At 41.0% G+C, this 25,518-nt stretch overlaps 1 protein-coding gene across 1 annotated transcript in view; it reads left to right on the top strand.

The window, feature by feature from the left end:
- Window positions 1-25,518, top strand: part of ADARB2 (adenosine deaminase RNA specific B2 (inactive)) — a gene marked incomplete at both ends in the record, with an annotated part of 303,563 nt that overhangs the window by 236,678 nt on the left and 41,367 nt on the right. Inside the window, 2 exons of the mRNA XM_082280996.1 lie at window positions 8,245-8,359; window positions 23,910-24,078. Coding sequence (XP_082137122.1) covers window positions 8,245-8,359; window positions 23,910-24,078 — 284 coding nt within the window. The remainder of the gene's footprint in view (window positions 1-8,244; window positions 8,360-23,909; window positions 24,079-25,518) is intronic.

Genomic DNA, 25,518 nt, shown 5'->3' with positions numbered 1-25,518 from the left:
AAAGCTGGCAACCTAGCACAGCCTCCTTTAGGGAACTGCTGTTCATGTCAGTGGAAAAGCTTGTTTCCTCTAAATTCATTGAAATGCTACCTATTGGTAGCATCTCTTTAGAGCAAGATGAATGAAGATAGCAATGAATCAACCTCAAATAGAGGGGCCCATACGTTAGCATCCTAACATTAGCACACTAATGTGAATTTAAAGATTCTAATTAAACCTACATGCAAAATGTTTTCCTACTAAATAGAAAACCTCACTTTTTGGAGGAGCTGAGGCATTTGGATTTGACAGCGTTTCCTTTTTCAATAGTATGCTTATTTTATGTGTTCTGTTTCCTTTCAGTCACTCCAGGGGTTTCTGAAACAAATAAAAAGATACATTATATTGTTTGATTGATTCCCTGTAGTCAAGGGATATATTGAGAAAACAGACCAATTTTTTTTCACTGAGCTTGTAGAATAAATTTCACTTTGATCTTTGTACTTCCTGCTGTGGCTACACATTTCTTTTGAGATATTTAACACTGATTAATCTCATTTACAGGATCCCATAGTAGTACTCAGGTAAAAATTCAGAAACTTTTTCATTATGGAAGAACTTACACCATAGTTTTTGGTTTCCTGCCCCCCGCCCCCCCAGATGCCCTAATAAAACTTGGGGTGTCTTACCCGCATTTCAAACTTGATATTTGTGTGTAAAAATTCAACATTTTAAGAAAAATCTCTGTAAACCTTGGCACAGTAGCTCTTTACCAGTTACTGCTAAAGATTCCACTGAAAATATTTAAAACAAATTTTATCAGGAGACTTTTGTGGTCCCCAGTAAAAAAGTTTCAGATGCAGTGGAGGACTTTCACTGGTATTTAGCCACTCAAGAAACATAATAAGTGAGAAACCCACTGCAGCCTTTAAGCATTGCTGGAGTATATGCTGGGTGTGTGAACAATTCATCAAAATCCGATTACATGATTTTTAGTAGACCTCCCGTTCATTAAAATAGGGTCAAATCTAAAACCTAAAGAAGTCATTGGAAACCTAATGCCAAGAATTACCAAAGATGGGCCTTAACCAATTCTCCCATTCCACCTTTTTCTGATCTTAATTTCTCCATGCATGCTGTATCCTCCCAACTCCAACCCAGGCAGTGCTATCACTTTCATAAAGCCTTAAGTTTACTGTGAGGCACAAAAGAAAATTGGGTGAGAGAATGAATTCTTTTTTTTTTTACTCCCATTTTTGGGTCTTTTGGGGCATTTTGTCATTCTTCTGTGTGCCACACAGGGCCTGTGTTCAAAGTCTGCCTCACACAGCAGCCAGCACAGTGCTGATATTTAGTAAATGATCACTAATGATAGAAGCAGCAGCATGGAGGCAAATATGTTTTGTGGGTCATGGGAAATTAGCAGAGCAATCAGCCTCCAGCCGGGGTGAGGGAGGAGAGGGAAGTAGACTGCAATAATCGCTCTGAGACCAGTCTGGACAAGCTGGCCAAGTCAACTGAGGTCAGCTAAGCCAGTGAGGAGCCATCATAAGTGAAGAGAAAATTTGGACATTTGATGATCACAGAAATAAGGAATTCATTGAGGTAGCTCAGCGTCATATGTAGCTAAAACATTTGCAATAGGTCTATGAACAGATGGGGGAGGGTGGTGAAAGTGATTCTTTTGACTGAATCAATAGGACCAGTTGATCTTCCTCATCAATCTTGGTAAGAAAACTGTGAGGATATTTAGTGTCAGAAGTGCGTTATTGGAGTTTTCATTAAAAGCTCAGTGTGGAAATGTGTACCCAGCTGCTGCCACACGCAGCCTGTGCAGCACATGCCCCATCCCCCTGTAAGAAGCATGACTGAGAAGAGCTCTCTGAATCAGGATGTACACAGGATATATGAGTACGTTCAGCTAAAATGAAACATACAGCCAGACAAAATAAAACCACAGCCATCTAAGATAAAACAAAGCCCATATATGCTGACCCTGAGGGGTAAGCCAGAACCAGACATAATGATCAATACTGTAGGAGTTATGATCAGAGAGAAATAATTACTGCACATCTCAAGGAAAGAACCACGATGAATTCCCTGGCATTGCCTTGTTCTTTGAGCAATACTTTGCAAATGCCTGCACATGCTGAAGGAAGGCTGAGTTATGATGGGCTTTGGGCTGCAGCCTCCAGTCTGTCTGCAGAAGTCCTTGCATGACTCTGCTTGGAGAGTCTCATCACTGACACTGCCATTTGACTCACGGTTTCCCTGAAAGATGGGTAAAAATCGTCCCTTTTTACCTCTGGATAAGGAGGATTCATGGCAAAGCAAGTGGATTGCACCAAGGCCACCAGGAAGGAGGGCAAGGAATAAGCGCAACTTGCAGCCCCCTGCCTGTGACCAGCTGCCCTCCTTCCTTCCTTCCTTCCACAGGTCATCCTGCCTCTCCATTCCTTTAGGTCCTTGTTCAGCCCTCTCCACTGTGCTGGGGGAGCCCCTGGCACTAAATTGGTGCCAGAAGACTGATGATGGAGGACAACCCACAACCCTCAGCTATTTCTCTTCTCAGGGCTGCATCTTGAAGATGATGTAGTACCTGGGAAGAGCCTGACTAATTCATTGACTTGAGGGTACAACCACTTATCAATGAATCTCCAACTAACTACAGCAAACTTATTTACAAGCCTGGGGAACAAATGTGTTGTGCAGCGATTTGCTATACAGTCTGACCAGGAGCAGCTCCTCAGGATTGATCTTCACTGCGTTGTGTTTTCCTCCCCTTCCATTTAGACAGCAAGAGTTCCCTGCAGGAAAAACAAACTCTTACTGTCAATGAGTGCGTGTTTCCCTCTCGGGCAGTGAAAAGAACTAGGTGTGCATCTCCTTTCATCTGTGAAGAGAGTTGTGAACTTAATTCAACCTGATCCCCATTCATCGTGTTCAACATTTAGCCCCCAAATGTCAGTGAGATTCTGGAAATAAAATAACGTGGGAGACAGCAAAAACAGAGCCCTTAGTGATATCTGTATAGTAGAATATTTCTTCCCATCCATATGCAAATCTAACCTTTTTGATATTTCAACCCTATAAACCCTAAGACAGGATTTCAATAGAAAATGTTTACTAAAGGCTTTCTCCTTTATAATCTATTGATTTTAATATCCTTACTATTCCTGTTGAATGTCAGTTTTACCCTGAAGACTCCCATTGCAAACTTGAACACATTTAATTATTTATACCATTTGAAATATCAGTGCAAAGAAACCCCTAAAAGTTTTTGGTTCTGTAATGGTGTGATCTAAAGTTTGATTTTCCTTTGTGAATAACACAAGTAATTTGATATAGTAATCAAGGACAGATGAATACTTCAGACAACACAGTGCAGTTTTAATAGTAATGACGTCTATTTTTCATTTTTCCGGACTCCTTGTATATGTTAAAATACAGCTCATTAAGTACTGCAGGATCTCTCAGTGAACAATTTAGCATTATGTTTTCTTTCTTCTGCCAGCTGCCTGAGCAAGAAACTTGCTTCCATCAGATATAGTGGGCATTTAGTCAGTGTTCAAGGTTAGAGTGCAACCAAGGGCAGATTTGCCCCTGGATGGGGGTCCAGCAGTCTTCTTTGCTTTACTTGTATCACTCACTGTATTCACAAGACTGACATTTGTCTCTGCTTCAGCACGTGTGAATCCCCACTGTAACATGTCTCTGACACAATTATTTTTTATACAGAAGTATATATGTGAGGACCCATGAAAAGATTTTGATAGCAGGCAAATCAAAGCAGAGGATTTTAAAAGAACTCAGCACCTTGAAGGTTAGTTCTTTCCCAGAGTTGTGTTTTTTACTCCCAACATCCACCCAAAGCCAGAGTGACTGAGTTCACCCTGCCTGGCCAGAGTATGGGCATGCTTGAGCTCCCATCCCTGCCACTTGAGCCTTGTCTGGAGCATCTAAGAGTCAGGAATACTTCCACTGGCTTCAGTGGTGGTTTGTACCAGACTCCAGTGTTCCAAAGGGATTAAACCCCTAAGCATAAGTCCCTCCTAGGTTCAGCACTCAAGCAGCATTTGAGCATTTATTCTCCCATGTATATTGGAAAAAATTTTCAGAGTTCTGACTGTCCATATCTTTTTTTTTTTTCACCCCTGTCCCCCTGCCCCAAGCTGCAATTTCTCTGCCATTACAAGATCAGAGCAATTGTATGCACGTCTGTTAATGGCACTAAATTTCTCTTTCACAAGCTAAGTTTCTATTCTTATTTTTACCTCATCTTCAGAAATTTTCCCTTTTTCTTCTACCAGCCTGATAGCTGTTCAGAAGCTGCCAAGATGTATTTGGCTCTTGTATTTACTCCAGATGGAGACTTTTATTTTCACTCATATCTGGCAGTAGGAGCTGTGGTATCACCAAACACAACTTTTCTCTGAGATTGTTTTGATAGAAGAAAAGAACCGTTCCTTTGCATATGGTTTATAAGTTACTTCTGATGGCAGATAATACGGTCTAGCCTTGATCCTAAAAGTTCAACAAGACTCACAATAGCCATAAATAGTTGGATTTTTCTGGTTTATATCCCCTCAGGAATAACCATCTGGATATGTATCTTTTAGTAGTCTAGGAATATTGTTTAAAAGTAAATCTAGATAGTATCTGGAATGAAATCTGTGGTTCTAAACTGAGCAGGGGTAAATGTAGCCACTCTTATCTCCACCATATCTGTCCTGTGTGCATTAGATATGTTTGCAACCAGTTCAGGTGTCATAGAAGCATTGAGAACCAGTCTAAAGGTTCCAAATATGAACCATATTTGGCAGAAATGCTGTCACTGATTTCATTTCACAGAACTAGGTCAAGCCAAAGAGCTGCTCTGGTGTGCGCTAGAGGGAAGGCAGGGTGCTGCATGGATGGGTAGAGGTGAGGAACCCAATGCCATACCCAGCTCTGCCACTGGGCCACCTTACAGGGCCAGAGTATTCAAGGCTCTGAAATTAATGCTGCACTACAAGGATCAATCTTCAGGGTATCAAATCTCTTACGGGGCTGAGCCATGCACCTCTTCCTTATTTTTCTCCATCTGAAAAAATAAACTACTCCTTTTCCTCCTTTCCATTTTACTTTGGAATATCCATTTGGAAATTCAGGGCAATGTGATATCCTGGAAATGACCTCTCAGATTTGACACTCTTCCTGGTTGTTTTTCCAGCATCCTACATGTATTCATCTGTGTTGCTCTTTTGCTTCCATTTGTTTCACTGGCATCCTTTTAGGCAATGGATTCAAGACAAAAAAATGTTCGCCTGACTTATTCCAGCTAAGAGGCTTCATATTTAATGGATTTGCTGTTCTTTAATGTCCCAGGTCACTCCTTGAGATCAGCAAATGCTGAATTTCTTATCGTCCTTAAATGTTATCTGAAGTCATGTCGTTATTTTGCCTTTAGTGAGTCTCTTTGCTCTCTGGCTTTGGAACCTACTGCCAAATGAAGTAAAGAAAGCTCCGACTATGGGGAATTTCTAAATCCAAAGTTAAAAGTTATTTGTTCAGTTTAGCATTTTTAAAATTATTCTTTTAGGAATTGTATGTGCCTCTGAGCTAATTAACTCTTAATGAGCGCAAAATGCCCTGGGATGCAGATTTGGAGGGTACACTAGAAATGCAGGCATGGATTGGACTGCAGTACTGCAGCAGATGAAATTTATGATTTGATTCTTTTTTAAATTATGATGCAGATATTTTTATTGAGATACTTCTTCCCCCCCCCCCCCGTCTTTCTAGTCTAAATAAAGCTGATCAGATTTTCAGTCCACCATATGGGGCCCTGTTATATCAGTTCTGCAAATACACTTTAGTTTTCTGTTATGGATGAAGTCACTCTTCAGCAGGGAAAACGAGTTGAGAAACAAACTTTCATATTATGAAAGACAGGCAGTGTTCCAGCACTGAGCACTTAACCAGAGCATCAGGAAATCAGAACACCTGGCTGTGCCCGGCTCCGTGCTATTCCCCTGGACCGGTCCCTCACCCTTTTAGTGCCTTCACTCATTCATCTGTAAAGCGACTATAATTGCGTTTATATCACAAGGGTGCCTTGATGCTTGACAAATGAGAATTGACCCAAAATTCATCCTTCAGAAGCACTGTATGAGCAGTACCTCGCTCACATGGTGATTGTGGACAATTAGATTAGAAGAGGTTTAAATGCAATGAAAGTGAAATTCCATTTAGGAACTGTCAAACTGTTCTTGATAATTTTTCTTAGTTTTCATCTAATTCTAGTGTGGAATTTTGCATGCATCTCCCAGAAAGGCTTTATATGACTCTTTTCTTCTTCTGCAACAAGACAGCATATTTTATTCTGTGTTGTATTAAACTGTGTTTTGGGCAAATGATTTGTTCCCAGAACAGTACCTTAGAAAGCTAGGCTTAGCAAAACAAAGAAAAATTATTGTGTTGAAGAAATCCTATCCTCTATGTATTTGAGCAAATTGCAGTCACTTACAAGGATTGTACACAGGAAAATATTCTGGGTTTTATGAAAAGGGGTTTGCTTAATTGTTGTTATGTTTTATTTAATTAGATTTTTTTATACTTGCCATAATAATGTTTTAAAATTAAGCTGAATTTCCACAACAAACTGTAGAAACATATGGTGTACAGCCTGCAGAGGCACTTAATGGCAGTAACATTACTGATATTTGTGAGTTAGAACCTGCTTTCCTCTGAAAAATAGCTGTGTGTTCTCCCAATTTAAAATACTGTTTTTCACCAACATGTTTTCATCACCATTAACAGTTTGGAGAGGAAAAGCATGAATATCATCTTCTGAAATATATTTCCTTATATCCATGTGGCTATGGATATTCCAGGATGAGGGAAGTTCTTTATCAGACTCAGCCTCTCCTCCATGTGTGCCATGAACACATTTAATGAAACCAGGTGAATTAAAGGGGGCCTGTTTTACCAGGACCTCCCCCAGGTAGCATATTCCAACACCAGAAGTAAAAATGGACTTGTTGTTTGGTTGAGGTACTTTTCCTAACAAAGGCACAATGACTTGGGGCTAACCAGATTTCAGAATGCCAGTAGGTCTCTGTCAGCACCCCAGAGTAAGCTCCAGCTCCGAGGAGCTGCTTCCAGAAGGATTTGTAGTTACAGCTTGGTTCCCTACAAGAAATCATATGGCTGAAAAAAAAATCCTTTGAATATTACTTTTTTATGTTCAGACTTGCAAAGCACTTTAGGAATAAGTCATGCTCACAAGGAGTGTTCCACTGACTTATCTCTAATGTATGCTTGGGAGGCTCAGTGCAAAACAAAGTGCAGAGATTAAGTAAATGAAAAGATACCAAACATTGCAGCAGGGAATCATTCCAAGTCGTGGTGTTCTCAGGAGCACCAGAGCTGGTTTAGGTTTATGCCCATCCATGCACAGTCTGAAGAATTCACTTTTTAGACCTTTTTAGCTGTTTTAGCAACCAGCTTCCCAAGGCTCTCCCTGGTGATTGGACTCACTCATACCTGATGGCTCAGACCACACATTCTCCAGTGCCCAGTCCATGGGAAAATTTGACCTTCCAAAAACGTTGCCATGCTCAGGAGGAGACATGGCAGACCAGTCCCTCCCAGACTACTGCACACCCATGAACTGCAAGCAACATCTTTGGTAGGATATGGAAATAGAGATTCCCTATCGTCCCAGTGGCTGTCAAGGTAGATGCAGGACAGATCATGGTGCTCCTCTGACAGATTCCTGAGCTGATTGCTTTGCCTTAGTAGCTGTGAGTCATTAAAAGCTCACTTTGAATGCAGAAATAGGTGGCTTTTACCAATAAATCAGGCCTCAACTCAGCTCTCAGTCTTCAGTGGGCTAATGGAAATTTTCAGTGGGCTCAGAGAAGTAGTTTTGTATGACACGTGCACCTCTTTAGCTTACTATAATAAAGTGCTAAGTTCCTGTGAACTGGTCTGCGACCAATGTCTTAAGAGACAGGAAAAAAGTTCAGCCTTGAAATCTTCTCCCTTTACCCCCAGTCCTAGTCAATATGGGTCTCTTAGCTTTCATGCAGTTAGTTTTTCCATTTCTGAGGGTGATGTAGGAAGTCGAAGGAGGGATAGTCATTTTATCTTTTCTCAGATTGATGGTGTTTAATTCTAAAGTGGACCTTTCAGCAGCTGACATCAGGTGACTAATCTGCAGAAATGCCCAGGTTCCTAAATCAAAGAAGTGAAAAAATTCTTTCTGACTGTCTCTTTCAGGATTTTGCTGACTCCGTATACCAAATGGTTGCACAGAAGTTCCAGGAACTGACAGACAATTTCACTTCCATGCATGCACGCCACAAAACTCTTGCAGGCATTGTGATGACCAAAGGTAAGATATCTTCTCATTCATTTTCCTCTGGCATTTTTCATGACTAAGTAATACATTATTTACCTGGTTCACAATACTGAAAGATGACTTTACTCCCACACAGAAAAATAAATAGTAATGCAGTGAAAATAAGCATTAAATATTTACACCTCAAGTAAGTTCACACAAAAAATATTGGCAACAGAGTTGAAGATTTATTCATAAATATGTTGCTATGTTTCTTTGTTTAAAGGACAAAATGCAGACCTCTCTCATTTTTCATTTCCTTACAGATGGGGGAGAGAGTTAGTTATCAATAAAAGTAGTATAATTTATTAAATACTTTCTTAGGTCTGGAAGCACCAAGTTCTTGTTGTACAAGGCTACCATAAACTTTGTTTTAGACTGGCAACAGAAGCAAATGTCTTTTCCAGTCAAAAGAACCAAACCCAGAGCACATGCAATTTTAGTTCTGCTCTTCTCTAGCCTCAGGAAATATTTATATTTACCAGCAGGGCCAAAATTTGGTATTCACTCCTGTTAAGACAACTGATTGACACATACTATGTGGAAATCTTTAGTGCTTTGACGAAACTGTTGCATAGATGGTCCTTCTTTCTTTGCAAGCACCCCTCAGTTGGGGCACCTTAGTATTTATGAGGATGTCAGCAGTGGAGATGCTTCCATAAACTTCATTTTCACTCTGACACATGGAGCAGTGGGTCCAGTACAGAAATGAGAGGATAAGCTCAGAGGAGAAAGGCATATATAATTCATCCAGGCATGTCTTACTCCTTCCTTTCAACAATTGCATTAGCTAGATTCGATAGGGACAGTTGTGAATATTGCGAGACAGCAGGATGGAGACAGGATTTTCTGATGGAACTTTTCCAACCACAGAGCCTAAATGCAGATAAGATTTCTGTGCTGAGCATCTCCTTTCTGATGTGAAAAGAATAAGTGATCATATTCAGTATGAAGGAAAATAAAAAGGAAGTGTGATTGACTTTGGGATGTGAAAGATGCACACTAGACCCAGCACACCAGCTGCCTTGTCATTGTCAGATTTCTTGACTGTGGCTCTCATCACATTTAAACAAAGTGCTGTAGTTTATTTGGAGGAGCTCTTTCCAAGCAGACGCACAAGGAAGAATATTTAAGTATACTTTTTATAAGAAACTAAGCTACAGGAGCCAAGAACTGTTGCTTTAACCACATTTAGGGGGAGAGGACAAAGGAATTACACTTACTCAGTGTAAGAATTGTAAGAAATGTCTGTAGGAATTTCATCCCATTCTCCTTTGCCAAGGAGCTACTCCTGCATTCTTTAGCCCAGGTCTAGACCAGCTTTATAAAACATGATTGAACCACTGCAGTCTTACTTCTACATGTCCAAAGAAGCAGATTGAAGCTCCCCGCCATATGAGAACAGCCACTGGAAGGAGTCGTAATTCCCAAAGTCATGGATGCTGAGTGCATGCAGTGCTAGGGGTAGGAAAGGGTACTTCAAGACTTTCTTAGCCTTTCTGGGCAGTTGGGGCTGTCTACGTCTCTCCTTTAGGGAAGGGTTGAGTGTCCTTATGCTGTTTGTTTCTTTTAATGGCTCCTGTGCTTTTAGTGGGATTTTGCAAATTCGTGTTTCGTATTTCATCTTAGTCAGCATTAAGATAAAGTATAATTTTACTTATGTTCACAAACTATTTCCCTCAAGGCTTCTTTTTCAATTCTGAATTCCCTCTCATGAATTTGTTCAATCTGTCAGCCATCCAATTTGTCAATATCTCACTGGTTTTTTGGAACCCAGAAAAGAAACTTGCAGATATAAGGTGATTCACAGAAGATGCAAAGCTAGACACAGCCTTATCTTAGTACATTCTCCAGGAAGATTTGAGTTCTTTCCAGCACTAGAATCTCAGCCAAACAAGGCAAGATGAATCATCTGCCATTTCTGTCATTATTTTCTGTATTAAAGTTGTAGATTTGTAGTCTCTTCTTCATCAGCATTCCCAGAAGTAGCAAGGACCTCAACACATGCTTTTCAAAGATGGCACAGGCGAGTTTTCCACATCAAGCACTCAAATGGGTACCAATTCCCTGTGTCTTTAACAAAAAATTTGACAGGAGGCATCTTAAATCTCTGCAAACAATTTACTAATGACGTCAACAAAAACAAATCTGGAAATATCTTGTTGCATTCAGTACCATAAGTGAAAAAAACTGATTTGTTTTTACCTTCATTTCAATTTAATGTCATCCTGACTAGAAGCAGATTTATCTGTGCTTGTACAGTTTTCAGGCAAAGCTGGTAAAAAGCACAATGTGATTCTGTGATAACTGCTGTTAAGATAATGCAAGATCTCTACAGACAAAAAAGAAGTGTGCTAGATTGGTTTTCTTTCTCTGAACTCTGACATTTTTTTCTGTCATTTCAATTTCCCGGTGAAACCATAGAGAGCTGCATTTGGGCACTGTAACTGACTTATGCTGGAGCACCCGGGGCAAATTCCAATGTATAAGAAAGAAAAAAAATGTGGAAAATTATTTTATTGATGGACTGAGAATGTTCTGCAGTAATACATTTCTAATCAGTGAAACAGGCAGTCCAAAGCATTTAGAAATGCTTTGCTCTGAATTGTGATGACAGTTAAAATCTCCATGCATTTTTGTGAAAGTAAGTTTTCAAAACATTTGATTAGCAGACAGCAAGATAATCTTGAAAATATTGGTCTAGGCAGGAGCAATTTACCACACTAGATACCAGCTGATGTGGTCTTATCTGATGTAATATAATATTGAATATTATAATAACTAAAAAAATCGCATAACTGATCTTGAGCTAAGTGTTTCAAAAGATGCAAGAGTTTAAGTCAATTATTTAATAGTTATAATGTATAATGTTATAATGTGTTTGAAATCTGCCAGTCCTCTAACATATTCTAATTTTGTTGAAACACACTCAGAGAAAATTGTTCTATCAAAAATTGTTTGATTTGCTCTAAGAAAAATTGTTTAGAAGTAAGAAAGTGCATTCAAATCTTCCACATACACCAAGCTATAATCCAGAGAGTATATTCAAGTCCAACAATAAGTATACTTGTTATTGTAGCATAATATTTATATGAGGACCTAATTTTACTGCACATTGACTATCCACAGTAGACCTGTTGATTTCTCTGAAGATATGATGAATTCACACATGGTAAATTAAGAACATCAGTTCACCTGTGGAAAAGACATTCTGGATAACACCATGTCAAACACAAACCATCAGCTCACAACAGGCATGTGATGCAAGGATTTAACTTCCCTCATCATGTTTTGCATTTGTGGCTAAAACACTGTTGATAACACCAACATTTTGGCTGGACTGTGCTTGCAAAGTGTCAAGACTTTATCTCTCTCTCCTATTCCCATCTCCAACATGTAAGCTGGAGGTGAGCAAGAGGCTGAGAGAGAACAGAGCTAGGACAGGTGTCCTCAGCTGATGGAAGAAGTATTTCTTGCCACAGGACACTGTGCTCAGCAGTAAAATCTTGGGGAGAGTGGAAGGGGGAGATAATTGGGTTTATGGCGTTTGTCTTGCCAAGCAACCATGAACTATCATTATATCAATCCATTAGTCTTGCCTTCCTTCTGTTTCTTCCCAGTCCCACAGGAGAGTGGAAATAGCAAGAGGCTGTGTGGGTGTTTGGCTCTTGGCCAGGATCAACCAATATTTCATTTCAACAGCAGCTGTTTCTTGATGTTTCTTGTTGTCAGGGAAAGATAACCCACCAGCTCCCCATCCTTCTGTCTCTCAGGTGCAGTTTGGACATCTTATTTTGACTCACTGGTCTGCTGTATCTTTCTATTGAAAAGTTTTCAGGGAGAAGTAGTTTTTAATATTGTTGTTGTTGTTATGTCAGTTGATATATTGGAAAAAATGAAGGGCAAGTAAGCTATTATTTTCTAACAGAAGGCAATAAATGCAAAACCACAGCACTCTCATGTACCTCCAGGCCCGATGCCCAGAGTCACAGGTTCTGGGGTGACAGGAGGAGCCCCTGTGGTCTCACCACAGGTCACCAGGCAGGGCAGCCGCCTTTACCAGCACACAGGGCATTGAGGGGGGAGTGTGGCAGTGCTGGCTGTCCCCTGGAGCTGGGGGATAGGAAATCCCAGGGCAGGGAAGAGCAGGGTGGGAGGTGTGAGCCGTGCACTGAGTGCTGTGATCTAGAGGCTGGTGGTATTCACACTGTTTATTTGCACCACAGAGAGTTTGTCCTTTGCTCTACCTGAAATCACCAGGCACAGTAAAGAATTCCCATCACTCAGTAAAGAGATGATCTATTATTGCTGAGGTCCTCTTTGCAAAAAAAACCTCCCATAATCATTAGGGACAAAATGAAACTGCTATTTAAACACAATTTTCCCATTTGTGTTTGACAAATCTTAGCGGTTTAAATACTGATAGGAACTTTTTGTCATGCTTTCTGTTACAAATGAAGCATTAAGAAAGTTCAGTCCTTTTCACAGCTGTGTAACATTCATAGAAAAAGGTAATGAGTTGATTTCTTGCTTCAATTTTCTCTCTTCTTTATTATTTTTTTTTAAGGCTGACAATCATTTTGATGTTAAAAGCAAATTAGGAGGTCTTCTCAGTTATCTTGTATGAAATAAAGATGAACTGGACAAAAGAGCCCTAAATAGCAATTTCATGCTGTGATAAAAGATGGGAAATTATCATTTGTATCTCATGGAATGGATCTTAATCATTGCTAAGTGGAATAACAGAAAAAGGTAAAGTCGGCAATATGTCTCTGTGGATCTTTACAGTCACATTAAGATTCACAAAGCCTGACGTTTAAGTACAATCAGAAGTACCGATGTCCAGTTGGTTTCTAATCCTTAGTATAAATAGGGAAGTTGCAAGGCAGCAGAACATAGTAGAACACTCAGGCCATATGTAGAGTATCAATCTGCTCCATCCCATGCTGCACTCAAGTAGCCAAACCAGTAGAGAAAATGTGAATGATTTACAGATTAGTTTCCAGAGCAGATTCCTTCAAGAGGCACAGGAATAATTTAGGCTCTCAGATCCCATTTGCATAGCTATACGGATTCTAAAAGCCTGGTCCCAGTGAGATTCCGTGTTTCAATGAGAATTGAAACTTCTGAAATCAAAATTGGATGCCCAAACTGCTGACATCCTTTTGATTTCATAATGTTCTTCACCTACTGCTGCCTGATGCTCTTCAGGACATGTTGCAAAGTCATTTGACATTCTTGTAAACATTATTGACTTCCTAGGTATGCCAAGGTTGACAAAGCACCGGTAGATGACAGTTTTTCTCAAAATATTTTAGAATAGGTAAATAGATACGTGGTTAGGAACCATCTACGTCACTCTTTCTCAGAACTCTGTTTTCATCTGCTTATAAACCCTAAACTAATAATCTTCAGATTCTCTCTAAATAATTTTGAATCCCTTAAGACCATCCCTTTTCCACAGCTGCAACTCTATTCCTGGATTTTGTAATGTGCACCTATATTGGGCATAATCTCATATTCCGCCAGCTCAAGAGACCTGGGTTTCCAAATTCTAGCTCAAAGGACATTTCAGGTTTTGCAGTTAGAACTGTGATTCCACCAGAGCCATCACTTCTCTTAAAATGTGGGTTTAGGCACTGCGAGTACTCCCCCTACAAGAGCAACAGTGAGTGTTTCTTCATTGTTTCTGTTAAATCAATGCTAAGGAACAGAAAGTAGTTGAAGGTAGATTATTTAGAAAATATGAGATGGGATACAAACCTGCAGCCTTGCACAGAGTAGGAAAAAAAAAGGTTCAGAGACAACTCTCCAAGCCAGATTATATATTTTGCATAAAAAATGAGGGAGAAATGCATGCACCAGCTGAGACTTAGTACAGAACCAGAGCTTCACTTTTGGAGGTGAGCACCCCAAACTACACATAGACAGCCTCTCACTGCTGTTATTGTCTAACCTAATTCCATCTCCTTAGCTGTTTGGTGGCTCAGAAAGAAGGGGAGAAAACATCCCTTTCATATTAGCAGTTTTAGGCACTTCCACAGGAAAATTACCCAAATAGGAAGGGAATTGAGTCCCTCTTTTTTCACCAGCTGAAGAAGTTGTAGGTGAAGTACAGCTGGCTTCTAGGCAGCATCAGCACCCCACCGTGCCCACTGGTTACTCTGGTTCCCATATCTTCTCAGACACTGAACCTTTTTACCTCCCTGAACATTTACTGTATCTGGATGTAGTTTTCCATTCCTGCTGTTTAAAGTATTTTTCTGATTGAAACACCTCTGAAAACCTGGATGCAGACATGGCCCTGGCTCTGTGTCACATATAATTGCATTGGGCACAAGGATGGGTATAATAATTAGCATAAAACAGGGAAATTAAAAATAGGCACTTCTGTTTCCTAAGTGTGTCAAGCAAGGAGTTGGCAAGGTCAGGCTTTCATTCTGCTCTGTGATAAGACAAACTGGAAGTTGTCCCAATATCAATACCAAAAGTGCATCTCATCCTAAAAGGAGAAATTTCTTTGGTGAATTAAGGCTTGGCAACCATTGCTTTCACTTTACTGACCTAGTAAAACACAAAGGAAGATGTTTTTAGATGTAAGTACACCAAAGATTTAAAAAAAAAGAAAGAATCCCACATAAAATTTTCTCCTGCACTTACCTGCCAAAATTCATATTCAGGATTTCATTCTTTCTCACTGCAATTAAGAATCCTACTAGCATCTAAGACTGTCAATTTACTTAACTCTCAGATATCAGTGGCAGAGCATTTATTAGAGAAACAAAGATATCTGCAGTCAGGACATGGCAGGAAAGTGCAGTTCAGTCCTGCTTTAAAATGAAGAATTATGTGCAAAGTCTCTTACTGAGGAGAAAAACAGTATTCAAATTCACATGAAGGGAAAGAATCCTCGAATAACTTTGATTCTGCCACTATCAATTTAGATTTTTTTTTTAAATCTTCAAGGATATGGTATGGGGGTGAAGCATGCAGGGGGCTGGGCTGACTGACCCTCCTCCCTCTCTGGATTTCCAAAGCCCACGTTGAAAGGAAGGGAAGGTAAAGGGCACTGGTGCACACAAGCACAGCACTGTCTCCCTTCACACTCCTCAGAAGCAAAGCTGATGGGATTTCATCCTTTTGGTCCACTGAGGGGAGGAAAGAAATGGACCATAGAAATTAGAACTGGGAGAGACCACTAAGTCGTCCAGTCCGTTTCCCTGCAAGCACAAGATTCTTCCCAAGTGCTCTTTCCAGTCTAGATTTAAATTAATCAATTAGCAGTGGGACTTTCAACACTACCTTGGGAGACCATTCTAGCCTAATGGATCTCATTGTTAATAATTTTCACCAGTTATTCAGCCTGACTTTTATTTTCTTTGATGTCATCTCAGGACCTCAGTTCTGCTGCTCTAAATTTAGTTCCCACCTCACTCCTTGGGGTTTGTACCTTTCAGATACTCAGAAACATGCACACCATGTTCATAGTCTGCATATTCAATTTTTGTACACTTTCCTGCAGGGTCACTCTTCTCTGCAGCCCCCAGCAGTCTTGCCTCTGTTTTCTGATTCCCATCCACTTTGGCAGCCTCCTCACCATTCTCTTCTGCCCTGGAAATCCACCTTTTGAATGAGGTTTGAATGCACAAGAATATCTTGCAAAATGGATTAGCACAAGAATCCTTTCTCAGGCATCCCATTATATGATCAAACAGTACAAAATGGGCTTGTGTCAGAAAGGGATTTTTCTTTCAGATGAAGTGAATATGGAATTTGCTTACAAGTGCATTCCCCCACCCCTCCCCACCCCCTGTGGGTTTGGGCAAAATTTACTATGCCTGGCTGTGAAAGGAGAGCCACGGCCACTCTCAGACAATACCCTGGCTCTTGCTTCCAGTACAGAGGGGTCAGAGAGCAGGGTAGAGAGGACTGTGACTCTGTCCCTGCTCCTTCACTGATGAGATGAAGAGCTCTCCAAAGAATAGCTGTCCATAGGCAGGGCAGTCAGAGGCAGGATTACTCAATACATTAATGAGGGAAGAAAATATGAGGCTCTCAGAGGCCCCTCTACACTCTCTCTTTCCACAGAAATACAATATATTCAGTTACACATAACCCACAGTTTGATGTCTGGAAAAGAAATCCTTGTGCAACTCCAGTATTTCAAAGACTGTGTTCCATTTACACCCCTAAATATCTGTAACCTCACTGCTAGCCACTTCTTTATTATTTCTTAGCCTTTTGCTCAGACTTCTGCTATTCCATTTCCTAAGCCCTTAACATACTTCTTTCTTCACAGGTTTTAGTCAGCTACTTCACATCAGCTGATCCCATCCACCTCAGGGCTGTTCTTTGGGACATCCCGTGTGATCTAGGGGTTACAGCCAAGGTGCTCACTGAAGTCCCAGGTTCCTGTTTGTCACTGAAATTACCACAGTTGGTACCAGGGGTACAATAAAAAATGGAGAGAAGAAACTGATCTGCAGCAATCTTTATGTCTGGCAGATAAATGCATACTGTGAATAGATATATGCATACTGTTAATCATCCCTGCTGTACACAGTTCTTCTCTTATGGCTACACATTTTTGTTTATTTTTTAGTCATGAGTGTGGTTTTGTTCTCCGTGCAGAGCTGGGGACAGCAGAGCTCTCTGTGTCAGGAGTGCATATCCTACATCAAAACTGAAGAGTAAGGTACACCACGCCACACACCATCCTCTCAGTCCTCAGCTCCCTCCTTGCACATACATCGATTTCACTCCTCTTGAAACCTCAGAATAGAGGGGGTTGTAAGTGCTTCACCAAGTTGTGGGGGAAATGGACTGACGGACCTGGGTAAATACAACCCTCACTTCTAACCATGGTCCTACCCCCCATGTGAGCACTAACATACAGGGACAATGGTTTCAATTTCCAGAGAAATGAGTCCTTTTCTTGGATTTTTTTTGAGGAAGAAGAGCTCTTTGCCTCTTTGGCAGCAGTATTTTCCGTGGGCCATTGCCCCCTCCTGGGATGGCAGCACACAGGGCTCTGCACGGGCTCAAGGATCTGCCTTGGGACAGTGGGGCGCAGGATTGTGCTCACAGCACGTCCCTTCAGGCAAGCTTTTCCAGCATCACTGCCCTTTCATGTCTTGACTATCTCTTATTACAAAATTAAAGCCATTCTAAGAATGCGATAGCGCTGCCAGGGAAGAAGATAAGAGAAAATAATGCAGGACTTGTCAGTGCTATGTAACATCAAGAAATTTTCCTTCCCTAAACAAACCTGAAATGGAAACCTGAACTTATTCAGCTATGAGTAGAGGGTATTAAAAAAAAAAACCAACCCTCCTCTGTGATCAGAGCTCAATTAAGCTGCCTTGAAAATTATTCCAAATATACTTTTTTGCAGATAACAATAGACAATCCTTTTGACTGATTTGTTAAAAAAAGGTAAAGAAAGAGAATAAAATTATTGCTTATCAGAGAGAGAAGCAGCACCATTTAAAATAACATGAAATTGTATCCCATGAATTATTCACAAGGGCTGGTTACACTTATCATTATTTCTGGCTTTCCTTTTTACCGCATTGCATTTTGTGTAAGTTGTCGCCAATAAAAGAGGTGTGGGTTTTCTTAATTAATCAAACCTGATTTTTCTGATTATTTTTTTCTAATTTAAAATTAATATCTTTCGAGCAGTGAGTTGTCTTCACGGTGTCAAGCTGAAAAAGAAGATAGATTTCACTATCACTAGCAGGGTCTAAAACATGCAGTGCAATAGTCACTTGCATACTGACTGGTGTTGCTCTACGTGTTGTGCCAGCTGCTGAGAAACCAAAGTGTGATCCCAGTTGTATTCTGGCATAAGCAGTTGTAAACTCCATCCTGTTCTATGTGAATTAGGCTCACTGAATTTCGCAGTTCTCTGAAATACAGCCAATGTGATTCAGTTTTCTGATTGCAGGTACCAGTCAACACCTCTTGTGATTACCTTGTGATTTTGATCTTCCTTGTCCAAGATAGAAATATGCAGGGTTACAAATCCATTATTGTGGGAGGTCCTAATCATCATAGCCCACTAGAAGAGTAACTCTTTTAAAATCAGTGGAAGCATTGACTAGACTAGCCAAAACTCACTTGTTTTATTGCTAGAGCTGTGTCTCCAAGCAGATGGGTGTAGGCATTTTGTGTTTATGGCCACAACCGACTTAAAAGCCCAGCTCATGCCCATAGTCCATAAGATGTCAGCCAGTTCTCCATATCCAGCTTATCTGCTGAGCAAACCTTCATATTTTTTCTTGATTACTCTCTCTTCTGTCAGCATCTTTCTGAATCATTTCTATTGCAAGCTCTGTGGCAACAGGCCTGGTGTTTTGCGAGGTCACATAGGGAAGACGGCCCTATTTGGTTTCTGTGTGTAATAGTTCAGCTCAAGGCAATATGATCATCCTTGAATACATTAACATTGATACAATTTTCCTTAATTGTTGTGGGGGGGGAAAAGCTGAAAAAAAATTACCCCAAAAAGTTTAAACATAAGGGGGAAAAATGTAAAGGCCCTAGATTTGTTCTGCTTGCCCTCTTATGATTTGGGGAGTTTTGATCAGTATTTCTCAACTTGGAAGAGAAATCTTACTAAAAGCATCTCTCTACAGTGTAGAAAGCTGTACTTCTGCTGGCTGTCTGTAGGTCTTCAGAGTTCATGAAGACAAGCTGGCAATACTGAGGTGTAATGCAAACTATCATAAAGCAAATATCTAAACTAGGCCAGATGAACTACCTCCTAGGAAAATTCCTCTCCTTTGACTATAAAGAGAGTCTACAGCAATTAGCTCAGCTATGGACATCTAAACTCTAGTTATCCAGAACAGCTGAAATGAATCTCCCTGCTGATGTCAGAAAACTGGAAATGGCTTATAATAAAACCCAGTTTATTTTCAACAGCTCAGCTATGGCGTGAAAGTCTGCACTATCACTGACAGACAAAAAATGAACATCACGGGGCTCGAAGTTCCCCCTGCTTGGCTGTGAGAGGAGTCCCTGCCTCTAGACCCAGGCTTTCAGCAGAGCACCAGAAAGGCTTGTTACCTCACTGGATCATTGGACTGAATCTGTGATCAAAGACAATGTGCCATTTATGTGTACATTTTTGTTTATAATGCCATTAATTAATTGACAGAATTTGTCAAGATAAAATGTAGTGAATTCCCTCCCTGCTCTTTCAGCTGCTCTCAATAACAGGGTGTTAGCCAGGATGCAGCCACTATGCTGACACAGCTTCCCAATTTCCTTTCCCCTGCTCCATTTCCTTTTTTAAATTGAAAACTATTAGAAGTCTTTAGGCAAATAATAGAAACATAGTGCAGGTGCCTGTTATAAATCGTTCACTAGTTACTCTTAACCTAATGTCTCCTCAAACATTACTTTGCAAGAAGGCATTGAGGGCAGGAAATGCCTCATGAACTCTGACAATCAGTGGGGTCAGGAGTTAAGGTCATAATAATGTAGCCCATTTCTCCTTGTTTGTCAAATAACCTGAATGCAGTTTTATCACTGGATCCCTGAGACTGACTCCTCTCAGCAAGAACATGGGTCTTGTGGAGAGCAGCCTTCGTCCAGGGTCATACCCTGCTGTACAACCCTAAGCAGGGTAGGTGCCATAAGGCTGGTGGTGCCAGTTACTGTTAATGGAGGATTCTGCCACTCACAAAGCCATAGCTTTCCTAGGCATGGTTTGAGGATGTGCACAGTCTGGATCTGCTACATGTCTGAGGTTAAATTAATCAGTGTTTATGAGGGAGCTCGACTTTTGTAAATAGAAATGACTTGAGAAAATTTGAAGTATTCTGCAAGAAAAATAAAACAGGAAGTAAACATTAATAACAAGAGCTAGTAATTACTGGTTTTAATGCAAAATAGAAAAATGTACAGAAGTGCCTATTAATTCTGAATCACTGAAGCAAATATCTAGGCTCCAGAGCTGGAAATGCTGCCTAAAATGCCACTGTGATTAGTCAATGCTAAAATTTGCCTTCATCAGCTAGGCATCACATGTCTTGTTCTCAGAGAAAAATTCCTCCCATGTTCACTGGAAATAATATCAAACATTACACAGGGGATAAACCTCCAACTCTGTGTATGTACCAAACAAGGCATGCAAGAGGACAGTCTGTTAGCATGTATGCTCCTGAACACAGCAGGCAACTGTCAGGTTGCTGGAAGTATTTCTCATCATGCTGGGTGCCCTCACAGGCAGCATTGAACAGTGCTACGTTGGTCACAGATCACTTTCTCCATTTGGCTCCCCAGTGAGGTGTAAATATTTCAGAGCTAATGCATAAGTCATGTACACCTGGGTTTCCAAGTGCCACAGCAGTGAGACATAACTCTTGGGTATTTCTGAGCATAGAGGAGAATGGGTTATTTTCTACACTGCAAATGGAAAATACGTGGAGATCTTTAATGTTTAACACTCAGACTGGTTCTGCACATTCTTGGAAGCCATTGCCTCCCAGCCCCAGGTAACATCTAAGTGATGTTCTGCAAACACGTGCACCTTGCCAGGACTGGCAAACACTCCAGGCTGTGTGCACACATGACTACCTACGGGGGCCCCATGTCGCTGAAAGCCAACATATGGAGTTAGTTCACCCAAATATGAACACCCCAAGAACACTGGCTATGCTGTGCAGGTGGACATTGTGACAGCAAACATCAGAGGGATTCATATTATTGCTGCATCTGATAGGTGTTGGGTACCTTTCTGTTTCATTTGTGAGTAAATCCAGACCTTACAGAGAACCCTGAGTGCATTCATCAGCTTACCCTCATATGAGAGGAGAAAAAGAGTTAAGTTTATTTATGGCCAAAATATTTGAAAAAATAAAAGACATCACACTGTGTACTGGGCTGACTGGGGGAGGTGAGGAAGGTGTAGCTCCCAGAGAGCAGGAGAGCAGGAGGCTTTACCCAGGTGGTTTGCTCTGTATTTGCAGAGCCTGGTGCTTTGACTGCGAGGTGAAGGGGGAGAGGAGGAGGCACACCAGGGGCATGCTAATGTTAGGAGGAGGAAGCAGCTGGTCTCACTGCCCTGAGAAGGAGTATTGACGGAGGTCCTCGGGGGCACACAGAGAGGCTCACGGGTTTCTGTAGCAGGGAATTGCCTCTTGGTGTACTCCTGCTGTGCTGAGGTAAATAAGGCTCTATCTACAGTGGTAAATAAATAAAATAGAACAAAACAAAAAAACCTGATTCTTTTCATGGACCTTCCAACCAAGGAAAATATACATTACTTTTTGAGATGCTGAGTGGGACTCAAACACCTCAGTGGCAGGCAGTGGCCCATGAAATGTTTGATGTTAGTCCATGTGAAAGACAGTTAACTAGACAGACATGTCACGATCTAAAATACCTATTACTTTTCTCATGAAAGCAGTGACCCTAAAGCAAAGCAATTTTAATGTACAGACTATAAACACTTTTATTTGTAGGGAAGGAGTAATTTTTCCACCTCAACTTTTTACCTAGTAACAAAACCAGAATAAACACATAGGCTTTTACTCCTCTCCATTTCTCCAATGTGTTCCCATCTTCACTTCTTGGGTTTTCAAGATTTCCAGCTCTTTTTTTTTTTTTTCCCAATAAATACTCCAAAACACTTTTTTAGGGCCACATCTATAGTAACAAATAGAGATTATACTCTCAGCACAGGCATACAGTGATGTGTACTTTGTCACTAATACCTGTAACAACTTCTGTATGAGACTCTCACAACCAGGGGCTTGGATGTGATTTAACTGAATTTTTCACAATACTCACACCTCTCCTACAAATGCCTACAATGCTGCAATGCCACATTACTACTAAACCTTTGGGATTACTGATGTAGCTTTTGTATTGATATAGGCATGAAATAATTTTGGTATCATTTGCAATTATGTACATTAAGCATGGCAACAGTGCTACAGTATGTCATCCACTACTAGTCCCAGTGTGGAGATTGTGAAGTGCTGTTGATGGTATTTACTGACTGGGACATCATTGGCAACACCAATCCTTTAGGTTTAAAATATTATTTCCTTCTCCATTCAGCTCTTTTGTCATTTAACACCAATGGATTTTATAAGGGAACATGGCCCCAGACATGCCAAGCCAAAAAAATCTCTGCAATTTTTCAGTTTTTCTTCTATTCAATAGACCTCATAAGAAGAAAATAATATTTCAGCTGACTCTATAAAATTATCCCTAAAGCTTTTCTAAAGCTAAAGTAATACCACAGAAATAGCATCAGCACAGCCCAGGGGAAGATGGTTTCCATTCCCGCTCTGGGTATTTGCAGTCTCAGGCCTGTCTTCATCACTGACTTGCCACACTTTGAGGTCTTGATTCAGTTGCCCAAACATGGGCATGTTTTTTCACTGAGCCTCTTTATGGGTTTCCATGTGAGACACATGGGGAGCGTGCAGAACCTCCTGGACTTCCCACACAGCAGCCAGGTGTTAGGCAGAACATCAGAGGCATCTCAGGTGACACAAACGGGCGTGGCCACACCAACACCAACAGTCTGAGCTGCTGTGCTGTGCTGTACAAGTGTTTGCCTACACACAACCATTGTGTCAAACACAGCCCAACACTCAGAGGCTACTCTGTCACTTCTAGAGGAAGCACCTATCAGGCAAAAATGTTCTTTTTCCCAAGAGCTGTTCCCTTGTTCTTTGGTATTCAGAGAGATGAATCCTGAGATGTGTTTTTCAAAAGAAAATTTCATTTGGGGCTCAGTTCATTCTAAATTCTTCTTTCAAATTGTCCACAGAGCTGAACAAGCTATGTTTTAGAGTGAAGCCCAGGTCCTATTGAAGTTAGTAAGCATTTTGAAACTGACTCCAAATAAATTAGGATTTATTCCTAGAAAGCATCTATCTGGACCAACTAAGGGACATCTTTCAATTGCCATCACCATTATGTGGAGAGACAACAGATGAACAAAGCTGGTCTCAGTGATAAATGCTCCATCCATCAGACCACACTGAAAAGGGTACTGATGTAGCTGCTGTTGGAGAAACTAAAAGGAAACTGAACTGAAAGCCAAATCTGTTGGGGTTTTTTCTTCATGATTTTTAAAGAGCAGCCCCAGAAGCATTAAGCATTTTATTTAGTACTTAGAGCGCAACAGCAATGAAACTTAACATTACAGGGAGTGTGTTCCCACCAGAAAATGTCTTCAACAGCTCATAAAAACCTGGCCATTTATCAGCACTGCAGGAGATCTTTATTACCTCCCTACAGCATATGCTCTCCTATGATGTAGTTATTGATTTAACAAGTAAACTTCGTGGCAAGCTTTTATCTTGGAATTAGCAGCAAGACTGAAATAGAGCCCTTATTATTCTAATAACACGGAGATGTGAGATTCCTGTATATTCCATATCATCACCTTAACAAGCATCCCATTAGGGCTGTCTGACTGCCACATCAAAGCATGTGCTGTGAGGACTTTAACAATCATGATATCATACTCGCCCCCAGCAATTTCACAACCTTCTTGTTTTTCTTCCTACAGGTTTGGACATCAGGCAAGCTCAGGTTATTGTGCTGTCATCGGGTACCAAATGTATAAATGGGGAATACATAAATGACCAAGGGCTTGCGGTCAATGACTGCCATGCAGAAATTGTGGCAAGAAGGGCATTTGTTCACTTCCTCTACTCACAGCTGGAGCTACACTTAAGGTAATTGAATTCTGTTGATTTTGGGGGGCTGTTATATGGCCTTCAGTGGAACAGATCCATCCTCCAGACAAGTGAACTTTGTTTCTTTATGGCATTTTTTCTGAGTCTTTAGGGGATGAAGGAACAATACACTGCACAAAAAAAATGAGAGCTAGGTAGTCTAAAGTGGTGTGTCATGAGCTGCTTTAGTTCAGCTGATTCTCTTTCAGTAGACATTAGCTATGACTCATAAAGCTGGGGTTTATGAAGCCTGATGATTTTTGTACAAATCTTTACGTGCAGGCTTATTAGTATCATTCACTGACCAGAGACTTGAGGGGAGTCATTTTGCTTAATGCAGCCATTTTCCTGTCTTCCTTGCTGCTGCTGAAGGATCTCAAAGAAGTGATTTATTGATCATTAATGTCTTCATTGACTCACTGGAGAACCAATGAGTGTTAACAGCTCAGTAAACTTTGTGCCAAAGTGTAAGATGCTATCACTCACTCCTTCTTTATGATGTTTTAAAATGTTACAGCATGTAGAATCATTACAGTGGAATTATTGTTCCTGTCTTCAGCCAAATCCACCTTGTTACCATTTAAATGGTTAGTGGGTCATACACTCTGTGGAAGATGGTAATAAGTGAGGTACCTCAGAATGTCTTGTCGCTGATCATGTCTATCAACAATCTGGAAGAAGTTATGTAGTGCTAGGTTATAAGCTTTGCAGAGGACACCAAAATGTGGGGAGGACCAGTCACTGTGCTTGAGGGCTGGTCTGTCATTCCAGCAGGCTGGAGGGCTAGACCAGCAGGAACTTTGACAGAAAACTTGGCAAGGACAAATTCTAAGTCCCACACCAAGGAGGAGAGAATGGCCTTCCTCCTTTCCACCAAGAAGGAAATAAACACATGCTAGGGAACAGCTCTGCTGAGAGGGGATGGGATTTGTAGGCAGACAAGAAGAAGCATTAGCTAGTGGTGTGCCTCACAGCAGAGAGGGTCAGCAGGACCCTGGAAAGTATGAGGAGTCTGCCAAGGGATGTGAGCACCCACCACTAATCAGCACTCATTAAACCACATCTACAATACTATGTGCAATTTTGGGTGCCCCAAAGGAAAGACATCGACCATCTGACACAAGCTCAGCAGAGGCCACCCAGGTTCTCAGGGGCCACAGCACTTGGGCTGTGTGGAAGGGCAGATGGATCTGGACCTGGCCAGCCTGGAGGTGGGATGGCAGAGCCAGCAAAACATGTCAGCAACACAATGGAGCTGATATCTTTACCAAGGTGTGCAATGGGGAGGTGACAGGAAAGAGGCACACATTGAAAGAGGAGAAGCTCAGTCTGAGTAGGAGGACTAATATTCCCCATGGCAACAGGCAAGCAGTGGGACAGGTCACCCAGCATGGTTAGGTAGTCTCCCTACTGTCTTGGACATTTTCAAAATCTGAGTGC

Source organism: Coloeus monedula, assembly GCF_965178545.1.
Source record: "Coloeus monedula genome assembly, chromosome: 1".
Classification (NCBI taxonomy): domain Eukaryota; kingdom Metazoa; phylum Chordata; class Aves; order Passeriformes; family Corvidae; genus Coloeus; species Coloeus monedula.
Note: the sequence above shows the minus strand (reverse complement) of the source record. Positions and strands in the feature narration are given on the sequence as shown.